This window comes from Aquarana catesbeiana, linkage group LG09, assembly GCF_042186555.1.
Source record: "Aquarana catesbeiana isolate 2022-GZ linkage group LG09, ASM4218655v1, whole genome shotgun sequence".
Classification (NCBI taxonomy): domain Eukaryota; kingdom Metazoa; phylum Chordata; class Amphibia; order Anura; family Ranidae; genus Aquarana; species Aquarana catesbeiana.
In genome coordinates, this window is record NC_133332.1 from 88,384,517 (window position 1) to 88,398,113 (window position 13,597).

The window sequence follows — 13,597 nt, forward strand, 5'->3', positions numbered from 1 at the left end:
GTGATTTTTCGATGGAGCGATCAAAGGACCAAATCCGATAACGATGGTCTGATCTCAATGAGCAAGACCAGATGGAGTACATAAATCAGATCATAAAAAAAGTAAGCAATATTTGGTTCTAACCAATATGTATATGTGTAAATTAGCTGTCTGTGTATGTTCTAGAAAATTATATATAAGGTTTTCTAAAATCTTTGTATGACTTGGTATTCTAAAGATGAAGGGAAATATAAAGCAGATATGAACATTCTTATTTGGTCATGTTTTTGGACACTTCTTTATTTTTGGAACTCATTTTTTTAACTTCTTTCAACAAGGAGGCACCAAAAAAAGAGGCTCCAGCCAAGCCACCCAAGGGACAGTAAAAAGTAAGTGACAACTTCAAACACACTCATTTAGCCACCAACAGGGGTGCTTTTAGGTGGGCCAAAGGCCATGGGCTTAGGGCAGGACTTAAGGGGTAAAGAACACTTTGCGTTTGCTACCTGGCTCATCAGTGCCCATTAATGCAGCCTTGCCAGTGTAGACATGGGTAGAGGAGAGGCCCCAGGGATCACAGTCACACAGAGTCACGCCTGCTAGGATGGTCATCATATATTCCGTATCCCATAGAAGACAAGAGGGGTGAGGGGCAACTGCTGGACTTTTTAAATGTTGGCACTTGTTCAGTGTTTGCCCTCTGTAAAATGTTATCACCTTCCCTTTTCTGTGCATTTTCACAGAAAAACAACCAGAGTGCAGCATGGTGGAGTCCACTAGTCAGGAGCAAACATTGACCAAGTGCAAGGTTGGTCAACTAATGTAGCAAAATGGATGCTAGAAACAGATGGGACTTGGGGTGGCTTAATGAATGGTGTATTGTTTCTTTTTAGAGGTGAGCTCACCCAGGATGTTTGGAGCCATGGAATCTGACTCCTGGACCCAGCACAGACCTTGTGATTGTAGATGTCAAATCTTCTGATGCTAGTCACACTGAGGGCCAAAGCGACCCAGAAGAGGAAGAAAGTATTTAGGAGCCTCTTGTTTCTTGCAATCTGGCTTCAAATGTGTGTACAGGTCGAGTGTTTAGATGTCCAAACAAAACACCCACTCCACACATTAGCAAAGTATGTAGTGCATTAACATTAGCATGGAGAAGGAAAAGGTGAAAGGAGCTGGCAGTGTTGCTAGGTACCCGAGTTTGGGAGACCCAGGCACTAAGGCCAAGATTTTAGAGTAGTTGCAGTGTGTACATTCCTAGTAGTGTAGGTGTCTGAAGGGCAAGCAGGTTGCAAACAACAATAGACTGGGTAGGTAAGTATTTCCTGAATTTGACTAGTAATTTGACCATAACTACCCTGTTTCCCCGAAAATAAGACCTAGCGCGATTGTCAGTGATGGCTGCAATATAAGCCCTACCCCCCAAATAAGCCCTACCCTGTTTCCCCGAAAATAAGCCCTACCCTGAAAATAAGACCTACAAGGACTTTAACTAGGGCTTATTTGGGGGGTAGGGCTTATATTGCAGCCATCTTCAACAATCACGCTAGGTCTTATTTTAGGGGAAACAGGGTATGTAAGGCCTCAGCCACTTGACCATCATTCCCTTAATACTTTTTACTCTTCTTACTAGGTCATGCTCTTCCACGATGCACTATTGGCAGAATGAGTTCAGATATGTTGCATTGTTTGAAGGATCTGGAGCAAATCAAGGAGGCTGCCACTGCTTTACAAGGAAGAATCAGATTTTGTGGACACGCTTGCCAAATTTACTTTCCTCATGCCTGTTCTAAAGTTTTTTGTTCCACTTGTTGACTCCTTTTTGCCCTTTTAATATTTACCATGTTTTTAGGACTTTGAAATGTGAAAGTTTAGGGACAGAACTCAGTGTTTCCCCACGCCACTCCTCTAGGTGCACCACCAGGTCATGTTTTCTGTATTTTCCTCAGTCTTAAAATCACTGTGTGAATTACTAACAGTGAACATGACAACATCACCTGTGCCAAATTCTACAGATATAGAAAACATGACCTGGGTTTGCATCTTGAGGAGGAGAGTTGGGAAACACTGCCCTAACTAATGTGAATTGTAATGTTCCTGTGTTTTTAAGAATATAAAACCCAAAATTTGAAGGTGCCCCCAAATTAACTTCCTATTTATAGTCTCGTAGTACGTCTAGTACGTCACTAAGTTTGTGTATGTTGACTGACAATTGTGTACCGCTAGTATGCAAGAAAGTCCCTGACATACGCCTTAGATGTTCGGTTGGCTAATAATCGGATTGTGTGTACAAGGCTTAAGACTGGGATGCCATTAAAGTTCATGTGCGTGTAAAGGCAGGCATCCCAATACTTTTGACATTATAATGTATTTTTTTGGGTGGAATTTGAATTTCACTACTTCATAATACACCAGATAATAAGCATGAAAAATAGTTTTAAAAAAATTGCAATGTTTGCGAATTAAGGGATTTAAATTGCAAAAATGAAAAAGTTGAATCAGGATTTACACGTTGAAGGACAATGTGATTAAAGGCAGATTAAATTAAAAAAACAGCCAGCTGACCATGTTGCCCATTTATCGCCCACCTATATCTACAAAGCGAGAAAAAAAAATAAAAAAACAAGAAAAACATCCAGAGCTCATCAATTTATAATGGGCTCATGGGACATAAAATTCTCTATCAGAGCAGAAAACAAATTAGTCCAAACTTGGGAAGTCAGAAAGCTATGGCTGCCAGCGATGAATAATTCATGAGATTACTTTTATGAATTCACTTACAAAAATGCCAACTATGGACCTTTTTTTTGTTCTCCCACATCTGTAATAATAAAGAAGCAATGGGGGTTATTTACAAAAGGCAAATCCACTTTGCACTGCAAGTGCACTGCAAGTGCACTTGAAATTGCACTGAAAGTGCACTTGGAAGTGCAGTCGCTGTAAATCTGAGGGGTAGATCTGAAATGAGGGGAAGCTCTGCTGATTTTATCATCCAATCATGTGCAAGCTAAAATGCTGTTTTTTATTTTCCTTGCATGTCCCCCTTGGTTCTACAGTGACTGCACTTCCAAGTGCACTTTCAAATGCAAATGCAGTGCACTTGTAGTAGAAAGTGGATTTGCCTTTTGTAAATAACCCCCAATGTGTGGCTGTCACAGAAAATGCTGGATTGTGACACTGCCAGGTCTGTGTAGCTCCTATGCAGAAGAAAAAATGATTCAATGAAAGCACAGGAGACACACCCATTACTATGGATGCTTTTTCTGCTCTGTGTGCTAAGCAGTCAGCCTCACTCATCTGTAGCCATGTCATCTGGTAAGAAATCAACACATTGTACCCATCTCTATTCTGACATGATGTTTATGACACCCAATACACTCAATTTTTTTTATTTTTATACACATTGTATATTGATGGTGTACCCTGAGTTAGAGCAGGTATGACAATGAAGGGTGGAGAGCCACCAGTGCAATGTGGCATCTAAAAATAATTATTTTTGACTTTTTAGAAAAACATAATCATTTAATAATAATAATTGTGTTTTAATATGAAGGAAAAAAGTACTAAAATAAAATTCCTTATTCTGATGGCACTTTAAAGCAGAAAAGGTGACAGCAGCATCCCCCCTAGAGCTCCCCTAGAAGTCCCCGCCCCGTCCCCGCACAGAGCCCGCCCCCTGCCCCTAGTACCCGGCTCCCTGCCTTGCTGTCCTCGCCATTGTCTCAGACGTTCCATACTAGAACGTCGTAACCTCCAGCGCTCCATCTCCGGACCACCCAGCAAGCTAGAACCATGAGGGAGATCGTTCACATCCAGGCCGGTCAGTGTGGCAACCAGATCGGAGCTAAGGTGAGGCTGGCATGCTCAGAGGATAGGCACCTGCTGGCAGAACCCATCAGACTCCAGATGGTCACCCCACCTTTATATAACGGTACTGAGCCATTAGATCCTTCCTATGTGGGCTGATCTCTATAGAAAATGGGGCATCATGCATATAACTGCCCCCCCCCCCCCCCATATATCTGTAGAAACAATATTATTAAAAAAACAAAAAATAAATAAAAAATATTCCCCCCAATGAAGAATTCTGCATGCTGGATGGGGACCTGGTTAGGATGATGATGGGCTGGGCTTGATTGTTTTTTTTTTTTTTTTTAGCTTATGTATATAATCATATGGAATTAAAATCATTTATGCAATTGGTATATATGCCAGATTAAATACACATAATTATTTTATTAAAAGAAGGTTGCATTCCAATAATAAAAAAAATACATATCACAATACACTAATGGCGGTAGTCTATGGTTTCTGCCCAGCAGTAATAGCATTAGAGGGTCTGTACTTGTCAGGTGGGGGATCTGTGTGTTCCTGTATTGCCTTCCACATTATATATATATATATATATATATATATATATATATATAATCTCCAGTGTGAACAATAAATACTGGTAAAGATACCAGTAAAGATACTGGTAAAGTGGTAAAAATACAATTAAACATGTAATTATATATAATGATCCTATATATCATACATATTTAAAATGAAAAAAAAAATTGTTGCTGCTCAATACAGATAAAGTTATTTTCATTTTAATATATTCTCATTACATTTGTTGAACAGTATCTACATTTTAATGGGTAATGTAGTTTTGGAGGGAATTTCTTCCATTCAGTTTTTTTTCCACTGCGATCCTCTATATGTTTAATTGGATTTTATATCCGAACTGATGACCGCGTACAGAAGTGTTAAATGCCACATTGCACAGCCATGTGCCTGCAATACTCCCGGAAACTGTGACTGAATTGGGAGCAGATACTATTCCAGTATAAAAGAATGGAATCCAGTAGGAAAACATCAGATGCCTTAAATTAGAAAAAAAAAATCGCCCAATTATATTAAAAAAATACATATAAATATATTAAGCATATATATAGCCTAGTAATTAGAAATACACACTAAGCATTTTTATTTGCTTTTTATTATTATTAGTATTTTTTTTTTTTTATTATTATTGTAAAACACCTTTTTAGGGAATTCCGTTTGCTGCATATTTTCAATATTGAATACAGTTTTTATGTTCATATCACTTATTAAAACATTAAAATCAGATTTTGTTTTAAATCAAATATTTGAATACATTTGAAAAAAAAAAAAAAAATCCCCCCCCCCCAACAGGAGATCAGTGTGCTATGGCGCCAACATCTTTCCCCTCCCCCGACCACCTCCTCCTTCCTCTCTAGCTTTTCAGTCTTTGTTCTCAGGCAACCTCTAAAATAGGGAGGGAGTTTCCTTTAAAAATGGCATTTTTGACTTTTTTTCAATATCAAAAACTCCACTGGGAGGCATTTTTTCTTCTGCTAGAAGTGGTCTCACCCATATTCATTTATTTTTACCCCTAAATCCCCCCGGAAAAAAAAAATGCTTGTGATGTAGACGCTAACTGCAGTGCAGTAAAGCTGCCCAGTAATACTATTACAGGAAAGATTAGGGGAAGGGTGTGTATTCACATCACATAGCCATCTGCAGGGTAGAAGAATGTACATCTTCACCATGGGAAGCCTCTAGATAAAGCCATAAGGACTTATTTTGATTTAAATAAACAGAAATATTAAACTGCCGCATTTCTTAAAAATATACATTTGTTCATGTAAAATGTTTACAAAATATAAATCTTTTTGGCTTTGCTATGTAAAAGCTAATATTTTAGCAATAGCTTTGTTTCACTGTATTATTCTGAAATACAATTCCAGTTGTCTTCCTAATGGCTGCAAGACTGGGTGATTAAAGCGTCAGAGTATTGTGCGGTGCCAGCTCTAAATAGAATAGGGGGACCCTCTAATTATAATGGGCTGGCAGCGTGACCGATGGCTGAGATAGCGGATGTGTGCTACACATTGTAAGTCTATGCTGATGACAGCCTGGTACAGCTGCAGTGCCACACCCTGGGGTGTAAACCTACACCCCCATCTATCCCTGAGCAGCAGAGATCTGTGCATACTATAAGATTTCAATAACGGATAAAAGAGGTTGTTCAATATAAACAACAATATTAGTAGTATGATAGTACAGAATATAAAGCACTAATAATACAGGGATACATGCAAGGGAGATAAGAGAGTGATACAGTATAGAGAAAGCAAAGGATAGATAGAACATGATGTAGACAGAAACATAGCTATTAATATAGATATAATATAGACAGTAGATCAGTATATATATATCTACTATCTACGGTCTGTATTTTATCTATAGTGATAGCTATGTTTCTGTCTACATTTTATTTATATATATATATAGAGAGAGAGAGAGAGAGAGAGAGAGAGAGAGAGAGAGAGAGAGAGAGAGAGAGAAAGATACAAGAGAGGTTAATACATACATACATAGATAGGGATACATAGATACAAACATAACTAGATAGGGATAGATGGACAGATTATTATTATTATTATTATTATTATTATACAGGTTTCATAAAGTGCCAACAGATTGCACAGCGCTTTACAACATGAGGTCAGACAGTACAGTTACAATACACTTCAATACAGAATCAGAGGGCCCTGCAGATACATCCATATATACATTATACAGACACTGCTTACACTCTATATGACAGTTAGTGTGCTTTAACACTGAGGCGTTGGGGGGCGTCGGCGGTAAAGCGCCGCCATTTTTAGCTACTCTTTCACGTAGTTTTAGCAGCCGCCCGCAAAGCGCCGCTGCAGCTTTGCCAGCACTTTAGGAGGTATACACCTCTCCTACAGCGCTGCAAAGATGCGGCTTGCAGAACTTTTTTTACTGTCCTACAAGCGCACCGCTCCAGTGTGAAAGCCCTCTGGCTTTTTACAGGCGCTATGCAGGCACTAGTTTTAGCGCTGTAGCGCCTGTAAAGCGCCTCAGTGTGAAAGCAGTTTTATGTTCCTGAGCACTCTGCAATCTATACTAAGACATTCATCAATCTATACTAAGACATTCATCATTTGCAAGTGCATTTTGTAGTTCTTTTCTGAACCTTATGGTGCAGGATTACCACCAGTGATGTTCCCATCGGTCATATCATTACCCATTATAATCATACAGTTTATGGGTCCTTCATAGGATTGATCATAGATATTGACTTGCTTTGACTCTCGACCACATTACAAACAAAATGTTCTTTTGGATTGCTGATCTCTTGCTATGCAAGTGACTTAATTTGGTGGTGACTGGGCCTAGCGTCACATCCCCTTGCGTCCCCCTCTGTATTTGTAAGGCTGTATTGTTCTCCAACTTCCTCTGTCGATGTGGAGATGTGAGGGGAGGGGGAGGGGAGGCCAAACCACAGTACGCTCAAGTGAAGCAGGAGAGGGGGGTGGGGGTAGGTCTGCGTTCCATAGAGTAGGGATAGCATTGTAGAGCCACAGAATCAGACAGAGCACAAGACTGCACATGATTCATACACACAGAGCTCCTAGGAATGTTTTGTTCACATTTCCCAGAAGGACTTTAAAACCCACCAGTTCAATCAAGTTACTGTGTTGCGTTGGTGTTGGCACTCTGATCTGTGACCTCAAAGAGGAAGTCCAGCCTGGGTGAAAAGAATTAAAAGTCAGCAGCTACAAATACTGTAGCTGCTGACTTTTAATATTAGGACACTTGCCTGTCCAGGGAGCCTGCAGAGTCTGGACCATAGCCGATTTTCAGATCGACTCCCGGGTGCTGCCGCTGCCATTCCTGGTAAGGGAACCAGGCAGTAAAGCCTTTCGGCTGGTTCCCTACTGTGCATGCGCTTTCTAATTGGCCCGGCGGCAGAGCAGGGGCGCCAAACTTCCGGGAGATCGGGCCGCGACCCATCTCCCAGGAGTGGGGAAGGGGACCTGTCAAAAATGGGTCCCCGTAACCCCTCCCCCCTAAAAGGTGCCAAATATGACACCGGAGGGTGGGGGGAACGTATAAGCGGAAGTTCCACTTTTGGGTGGAACTCCGCTTTAAGCTACTATATTTAAAGCCGCATTCTCCAAACTGTGGCCCAGGGTCCAGATGCAGCCCTTGGCTTGCCTTTATCTGGCCCTTGGAGCACTATTCCTCCCACTTCACCAGAAATGGAGCACTATTCCTCCCACTGGCACCAATGATGGGGCATTTCTCCAGCTGACACCTACTAAAGGGCTCTCTTCCTTCCACTGACACCACGACTGGGCACTATTTCTCCAACTGCCACCAACAATGGGGCACTTTTCCTCCCACTAACACCAAAGATAGGTCATTGTTTACTCCCACTGGATGCCAGGACATTCTACTTCAGCTGGCACTAGTCTGGTAGCCTGAAGGCTCTTTGTTTAGAAAGTTTGGAGAGCCCTTATTTGAAGGGTCAGTCCAACCACAACAGATGATTTGATTATGGGTGGGTTGAGTTGCCCACTGACCTCTTAAATATGTTAATGGCTGTGGGGCAAAATTTCTTTGCCAGGGTTCCTAGCTTAGTCCTCCATTGCCACAATGTCACATTGATTCTACTGCAGCATACACAATCAGTACAAAAATCAAGTGGGGTGGATAAGCCTCACTTCTAGCGGCCATGACTGCAATAAACCCAAATCTGGTTTCTGCATTTTCCCTTGAAGCCTGAGATCCCATATGTGTCACACCTGCTAGTGGGTTCCCAGCTACAGACTGGTACGTTGGCGAATACATCTGGTCCCCAGGGTTCTTGAGGGATTAACAACTTTTGTGGGTAACTCACAAATCATCTACCAGTAACTGAAATACCAGTTTTGGGTAGGAGGACTCTTTAAGTGACTCTACAGATGTATTCAAGTTAAAAAGCAGCAGAATGAGGATGTGGTTGGAGCTTCCTGTTTCTATCTGCCAGTAGATCAGACTGTGAAACTGAGAACCTTCAATGACATGTCCCTAAAGTTTATTTCATCTTTCTTCACAGTTCTGGGAGGTCATCAGTGACGAGCATGGAATCGACCCAACAGGAACATACCATGGAGACAGCGACCTGCAGCTGGACAGGATCAGCGTCTACTACAATGAGGCAACAGGTAATCTGAGTCCCCCTCAAACATACTTTAATCCTATGAACTCCTATGTGGTGACAGCACATAACTTGGTCAGGACTGGAAAAGCCTATACAGATACTTAGAAGCTTTAGCAAGGTCTAGAATCCAGCAAAATAGTTTAAAGCAAACCTCTGCTGTGAGAACGACATTATGGACCTCCTTATGAAGTTGCTAGCTGCCTGGTACTTATCGCTGTTTCCTTCTCTTCTGATTTACTGACCTGGTGCATGCATACAGTTAAGTCAATACTCGTATAGTTATACTTGTTCCTGGCAAGTGACACCAAAATGATTGAAATCATTAGATTAGCATTAAACCAAGGTAGCTGGCATTTTTTTGAGAAAAAAAAATCAACAATGGCTGTCCCCATATTTCTGTCAGCATAGGTGTCCTTAAAAAAGAAATCGAATTATATTTAGCCTTCCTTCCTTCGCCATTCATTGGCATGCTAAGTACATTTTACTGTGTGTAAGAAAAACAACTCTAAATACTTATTTTCAGCCCACACTGGTCTGCTCACATGATCCTCTTGCTACGCAGCGGTAGCTGCCGGGGGGAGGAGAGGGCGCTTAACAATGGCTTGGATTTCCCAGAGCGGTGAAGTCACAATAGCCTCCAATGTCCAAGTCATTGTCAGTGCTCCCTCCTCTCCCCTTAAGTCTCCACTGGCAGACAAACAGGAACCTGATAATGTGACCAGGCCAGAGCGTGCTAAAAATGGGTAAGTATATGCATCTTTTTTAACACAGGTTAGTCAGGATAGGTGTTAAGAAGGGGAAGGGGACATTTTAAGGACTGGTTAGGTTTAGGCTGGACTTCTACTTGAAGTTGTGCATTTGATTGCATTCATTGAGTACAGTTTTTTATTTTTTTTTATTTTGCATTGGACACCTTGCACCTTGCTCACAAGTTTTATTATAGTGCTAGCTAGCATAAAATTGTTATGGTCCAGTATTAGCTTGTGCACAGTGCAGCAGTCTGTAGCATCCAATGACTCATTGTCTTTGGAGAATTTAGATTTGGTAGGTTAAATTTGGATTGCTACACATTGTTGCAAAAAAAAATGCAGCCTTGTATTTTTCCTGCAGTGCACTAAATGTCACCACATGTCATCACACTGCTCTGCAGCGACATGAATGAAGTGTCATTATGTGACAAATAAAGGGAACAATAAAAGAGAAAGTAAAGAGTGCATTGCCCTGAACATTGCACCGCCCCCTGCTGAACTTTACACAGACATTAGCCTGCATGGTCAAATGCTGCATTTTACAGAGTCAGCTAGTGTGAATGATCCCTGAATGCTTCTTCACATTTGTCATTTTAAAAATGTGTTTGGAATTTGGAGGGTTTTTTTGTTGTTGTTTCTCTAGAGCTCTAAATGTCAAATGAGGGTGTGGCTTGCGGCTTGCATTCCTCTAACTGACTTGCTTCTTTTTAAAACTGTGCTTGCTAACAAAGGTTTAGCCAGTGGTGCCATAGAACGAATTATATCTGTTTTGGTATATATTTTATTTTTTTTATTTTTTATTTTTTTCTATACAGGTGGCAAATATGTCCCAAGAGCCATCCTCGTCGATCTGGAGCCAGGAACAATGGACTCTGTCCGATCCGGGCCCTTCGGACAGATATTCAGGCCCGACAATTTTGTATTTGGTAAGCTTTACTAAGTTAAAGAAAATATCATTTTACATATATTTTATTTTAAGTACAACAAGAGTCTAAAAATTTAGGAAACCTAAAATAAGAAAAGCTGCTATATAGCATGATGTCCTTCGTTGGGATCTGTACCAGGAAGGCAGCTTAATTGTATGAAAATACAGTATCTTGTCTTAGCAGCAAAGTGTAAAGACTTATTTTGTGCAAACAGCGAATCTTTAAGTTCAAAGTCCAGCACTCATAGCAGAAGCTATATTTTTCCGGTCTGGAATTCTGATTGCTTGCTCTGAGATGGGTTTATGCAGTTTGCAGTTACAATTTGCACTTTGCACTGTTTGAGTGTGACTGCTTATTGCATGCACACAGTTTTAATAAGGCTCACATGAATTTACCTGGGTTATTGAATGTTTGCTGATTTAAGATTATTAATAGCTCTAATAGTATACTCTTATACTTAATACTTTTCTTCCTTCCTCAGGACAAAGTGGTGCTGGCAACAACTGGGCTAAGGGCCACTACACAGAAGGAGCTGAGCTGGTAGACTCTGTTCTAGATGTGGTAAGAAAGGAGGCAGAGAGCTGTGATTGTCTTCAGGGCTTCCAGCTCACACACTCCCTGGGTGGTGGTACCGGATCTGGTATGGGCACACTTCTCATCAGCAAAATCCGAGAAGAGTATCCTGACCGTATCATGAACACCTTCAGTGTTGTGCCCTCCCCCAAGGTGTCCGACACTGTTGTGGAACCATACAACGCCACACTCTCAGTTCATCAGCTGGTTGAAAACACAGATGAGACCTACTGCATTGACAATGAAGCCCTTTACGACATCTGCTTCCGCACCCTGAAGTTGACCACCCCAACCTATGGAGACCTGAACCATCTGGTTAGTGCTACCATGAGTGGAGTCACCACCTGCTTACGTTTCCCAGGCCAGCTGAATGCTGATCTTCGCAAACTGGCAGTCAACATGGTCCCCTTCCCACGTCTCCACTTCTTTATGCCAGGGTTCGCTCCTCTGACCAGCCGAGGCAGTCAGCAGTACCGTGCACTAACCGTGCCTGAGCTCACTCAGCAGGTGTTCGATGCCAAGAACATGATGGCTGCCTGTGATCCACGCCACGGCCGGTATCTGACAGTGGCAGCAGTGTTCCGCGGTCGCATGTCCATGAAGGAGGTTGACGAGCAGATGCTTAATGTCCAGAACAAGAACAGCAGCTACTTCGTAGAATGGATCCCCAACAATGTCAAGACGGCAGTGTGTGACATCCCACCACGCGGCCTTAAGATGGCAGTCACATTCATCGGCAACAGCACCGCCATCCAGGAGCTGTTCAAACGCATCTCGGAGCAGTTCACTGCCATGTTCCGTCGCAAGGCTTTCCTTCACTGGTACACGGGAGAGGGCATGGACGAAATGGAGTTCACAGAGGCTGAAAGCAACATGAATGACCTTGTCTCCGAGTACCAACAGTACCAAGATGCTACAGCAGAAGAAGAGGAAGATTTCAATGAAGAAGCAGAGGAGGAGGCTTGAGATCTCTCTACCACCACCTTTACCACCACTACTCCCTCTCCGTCTCCACTTCTTCCTCCTCCTTCATTCTCAGGCTGAGAGAAAAAAAAAAGTCTTTACAGATGATCTACATTTGTTTTATTCCTCCTTTTTCATTTTTCAGTGTTTTTGTTTTATGCTTCACTATTCCTTCTCTGTATATGTTGCTTTAGTATTGTGGAAAGTCCTTGATAGTAGGCCTTGGTTGGAGCAGGTTACATCTTGTTAAGGTTTTCAGTTTGATCTTAGGAGCTGTCATACAGCTGGTAAGCTGTAGCAGGCTCTTTAGATGACCGGCAAAGCTTTGATTACTCGAGTTCCATCAAAAGGTGGCCTACTTAAAGTCAAAATTCTCAACCTTTACCTAAAGCTTAGTGCTGGTCTCTAGCTACAGGTTGGTTAAAAGTCTAATTATACCCAGAGATTGTAGAAGAGCCTAAAAACATCTAATCCTAACGATACTTTTCTGAGCCCCGTTCAGTGGTGGCTTCTTTGTCCTTTTTTACAAGCGGTTTCCTTTCTTTTTTCATTTCCTTAAGTTATTACTGTGGACACACATAAAATGTACCAATCACTGCCATTTCTTAAATTACCAACTAAATGGAAACCGTGAAAAAATGTCTCCAATTTTAGCTTGGCTTGATATAGGTCTCAATGAAGATTAAAAAAAGGCTTTGCCCGTCATTGTTTACAATATAACAACTAGTGCTTGAGATCTAACAAAATGCACTTACCTCTTATTACAGCAAACAGTATTTTTAAATTTGCAGATTTTGGTTTTATTAATGACGTGGGCCTGAATTCTGCAGCCTGGGATGGCCGTACTCGAGTTGGCCTGTGGTTACCAAGGCAACGATTGTATTTAAAAAGAGAAAAATAATGAGTTTTGCTGTTCGCAAATGGAAGGAATTGTGGGGAAGAATCTTTCTCTAAGTGAAAAGTGGATGTTTCATTTCTTCTCCTGCTTTTATTTTTGTTGTTCTGTTCATCCTGTTCTTCTCTTTCTCTTCCCATGCCATAATTATTTTTTATTTTACTGTTGCTTTTTCATATTGAAAAGATGACAAGCCTGTGACGGAAAAAAAAAATAAAAGTTTTTTTTTAAGTTTTGTTTGGTGTATGATGAGCTCTTTATTTGAATGCAGGGTGGAACACTTCAGCTGGAAGGAGGTAAGAGTGTTGGAACTTAAAGTGAACTTTTGTTTTGCCCATTCAAGGCAAAACAATGGTTTCACTTAAAAATTACTTTGTTTTTCGGGAATTCTCTATCCCCATGTAACCGTGATGGTTCCCTAGTGGCCAAACACCAAGCAGCACTAGAGCTGTCACATGGGGAGGGGGGGGGGGGGAATCGCATG

The 13,597-nt window shown here is 41.4% G+C and overlaps 1 protein-coding gene across 1 annotated transcript; it reads left to right on the plus strand.

The window, feature by feature from the left end:
• The first annotated feature begins 3,666 nt into the window (after positions 1-3,666).
• On the plus strand, positions 3,667-13,349 carry TUBB (tubulin beta class I). Its single transcript, XM_073598920.1, has 4 exons — positions 3,667-3,828; positions 8,903-9,011; positions 10,572-10,682; positions 11,164-13,349. Exons 1-4 carry the CDS (start codon positions 3,772-3,774, stop codon positions 12,219-12,221), a joined length of 1,335 nt encoding a protein of 444 aa, XP_073455021.1. The 5' UTR covers positions 3,667-3,771; the 3' UTR covers positions 12,222-13,349.
• Positions 13,350-13,597: the final 248 nt, after the last annotated feature.

What these genes read in the sequence shown, in the direction of transcription:
- TUBB (XM_073598920.1), top strand. Translation starts at nt 3,772, where the DNA reads ATGAGGGAGATCGTTCACATCCAGGCCGGTCAGTGTGGCAACCAGATC. An exon ending in GCAACCAGATCGGAGCTAAG is followed by an intron (nt 3,829 to 8,902) that starts GTGAGGCTGGCA and finishes CTTTCTTCACAG; the next exon opens with TTCTGGGAGGTCATCAGTGA. An exon ending in CTACTACAATGAGGCAACAG is followed by an intron (nt 9,012 to 10,571) that starts GTAATCTGAGTC and finishes TTTTCTATACAG; the next exon opens with GTGGCAAATATGTCCCAAGA.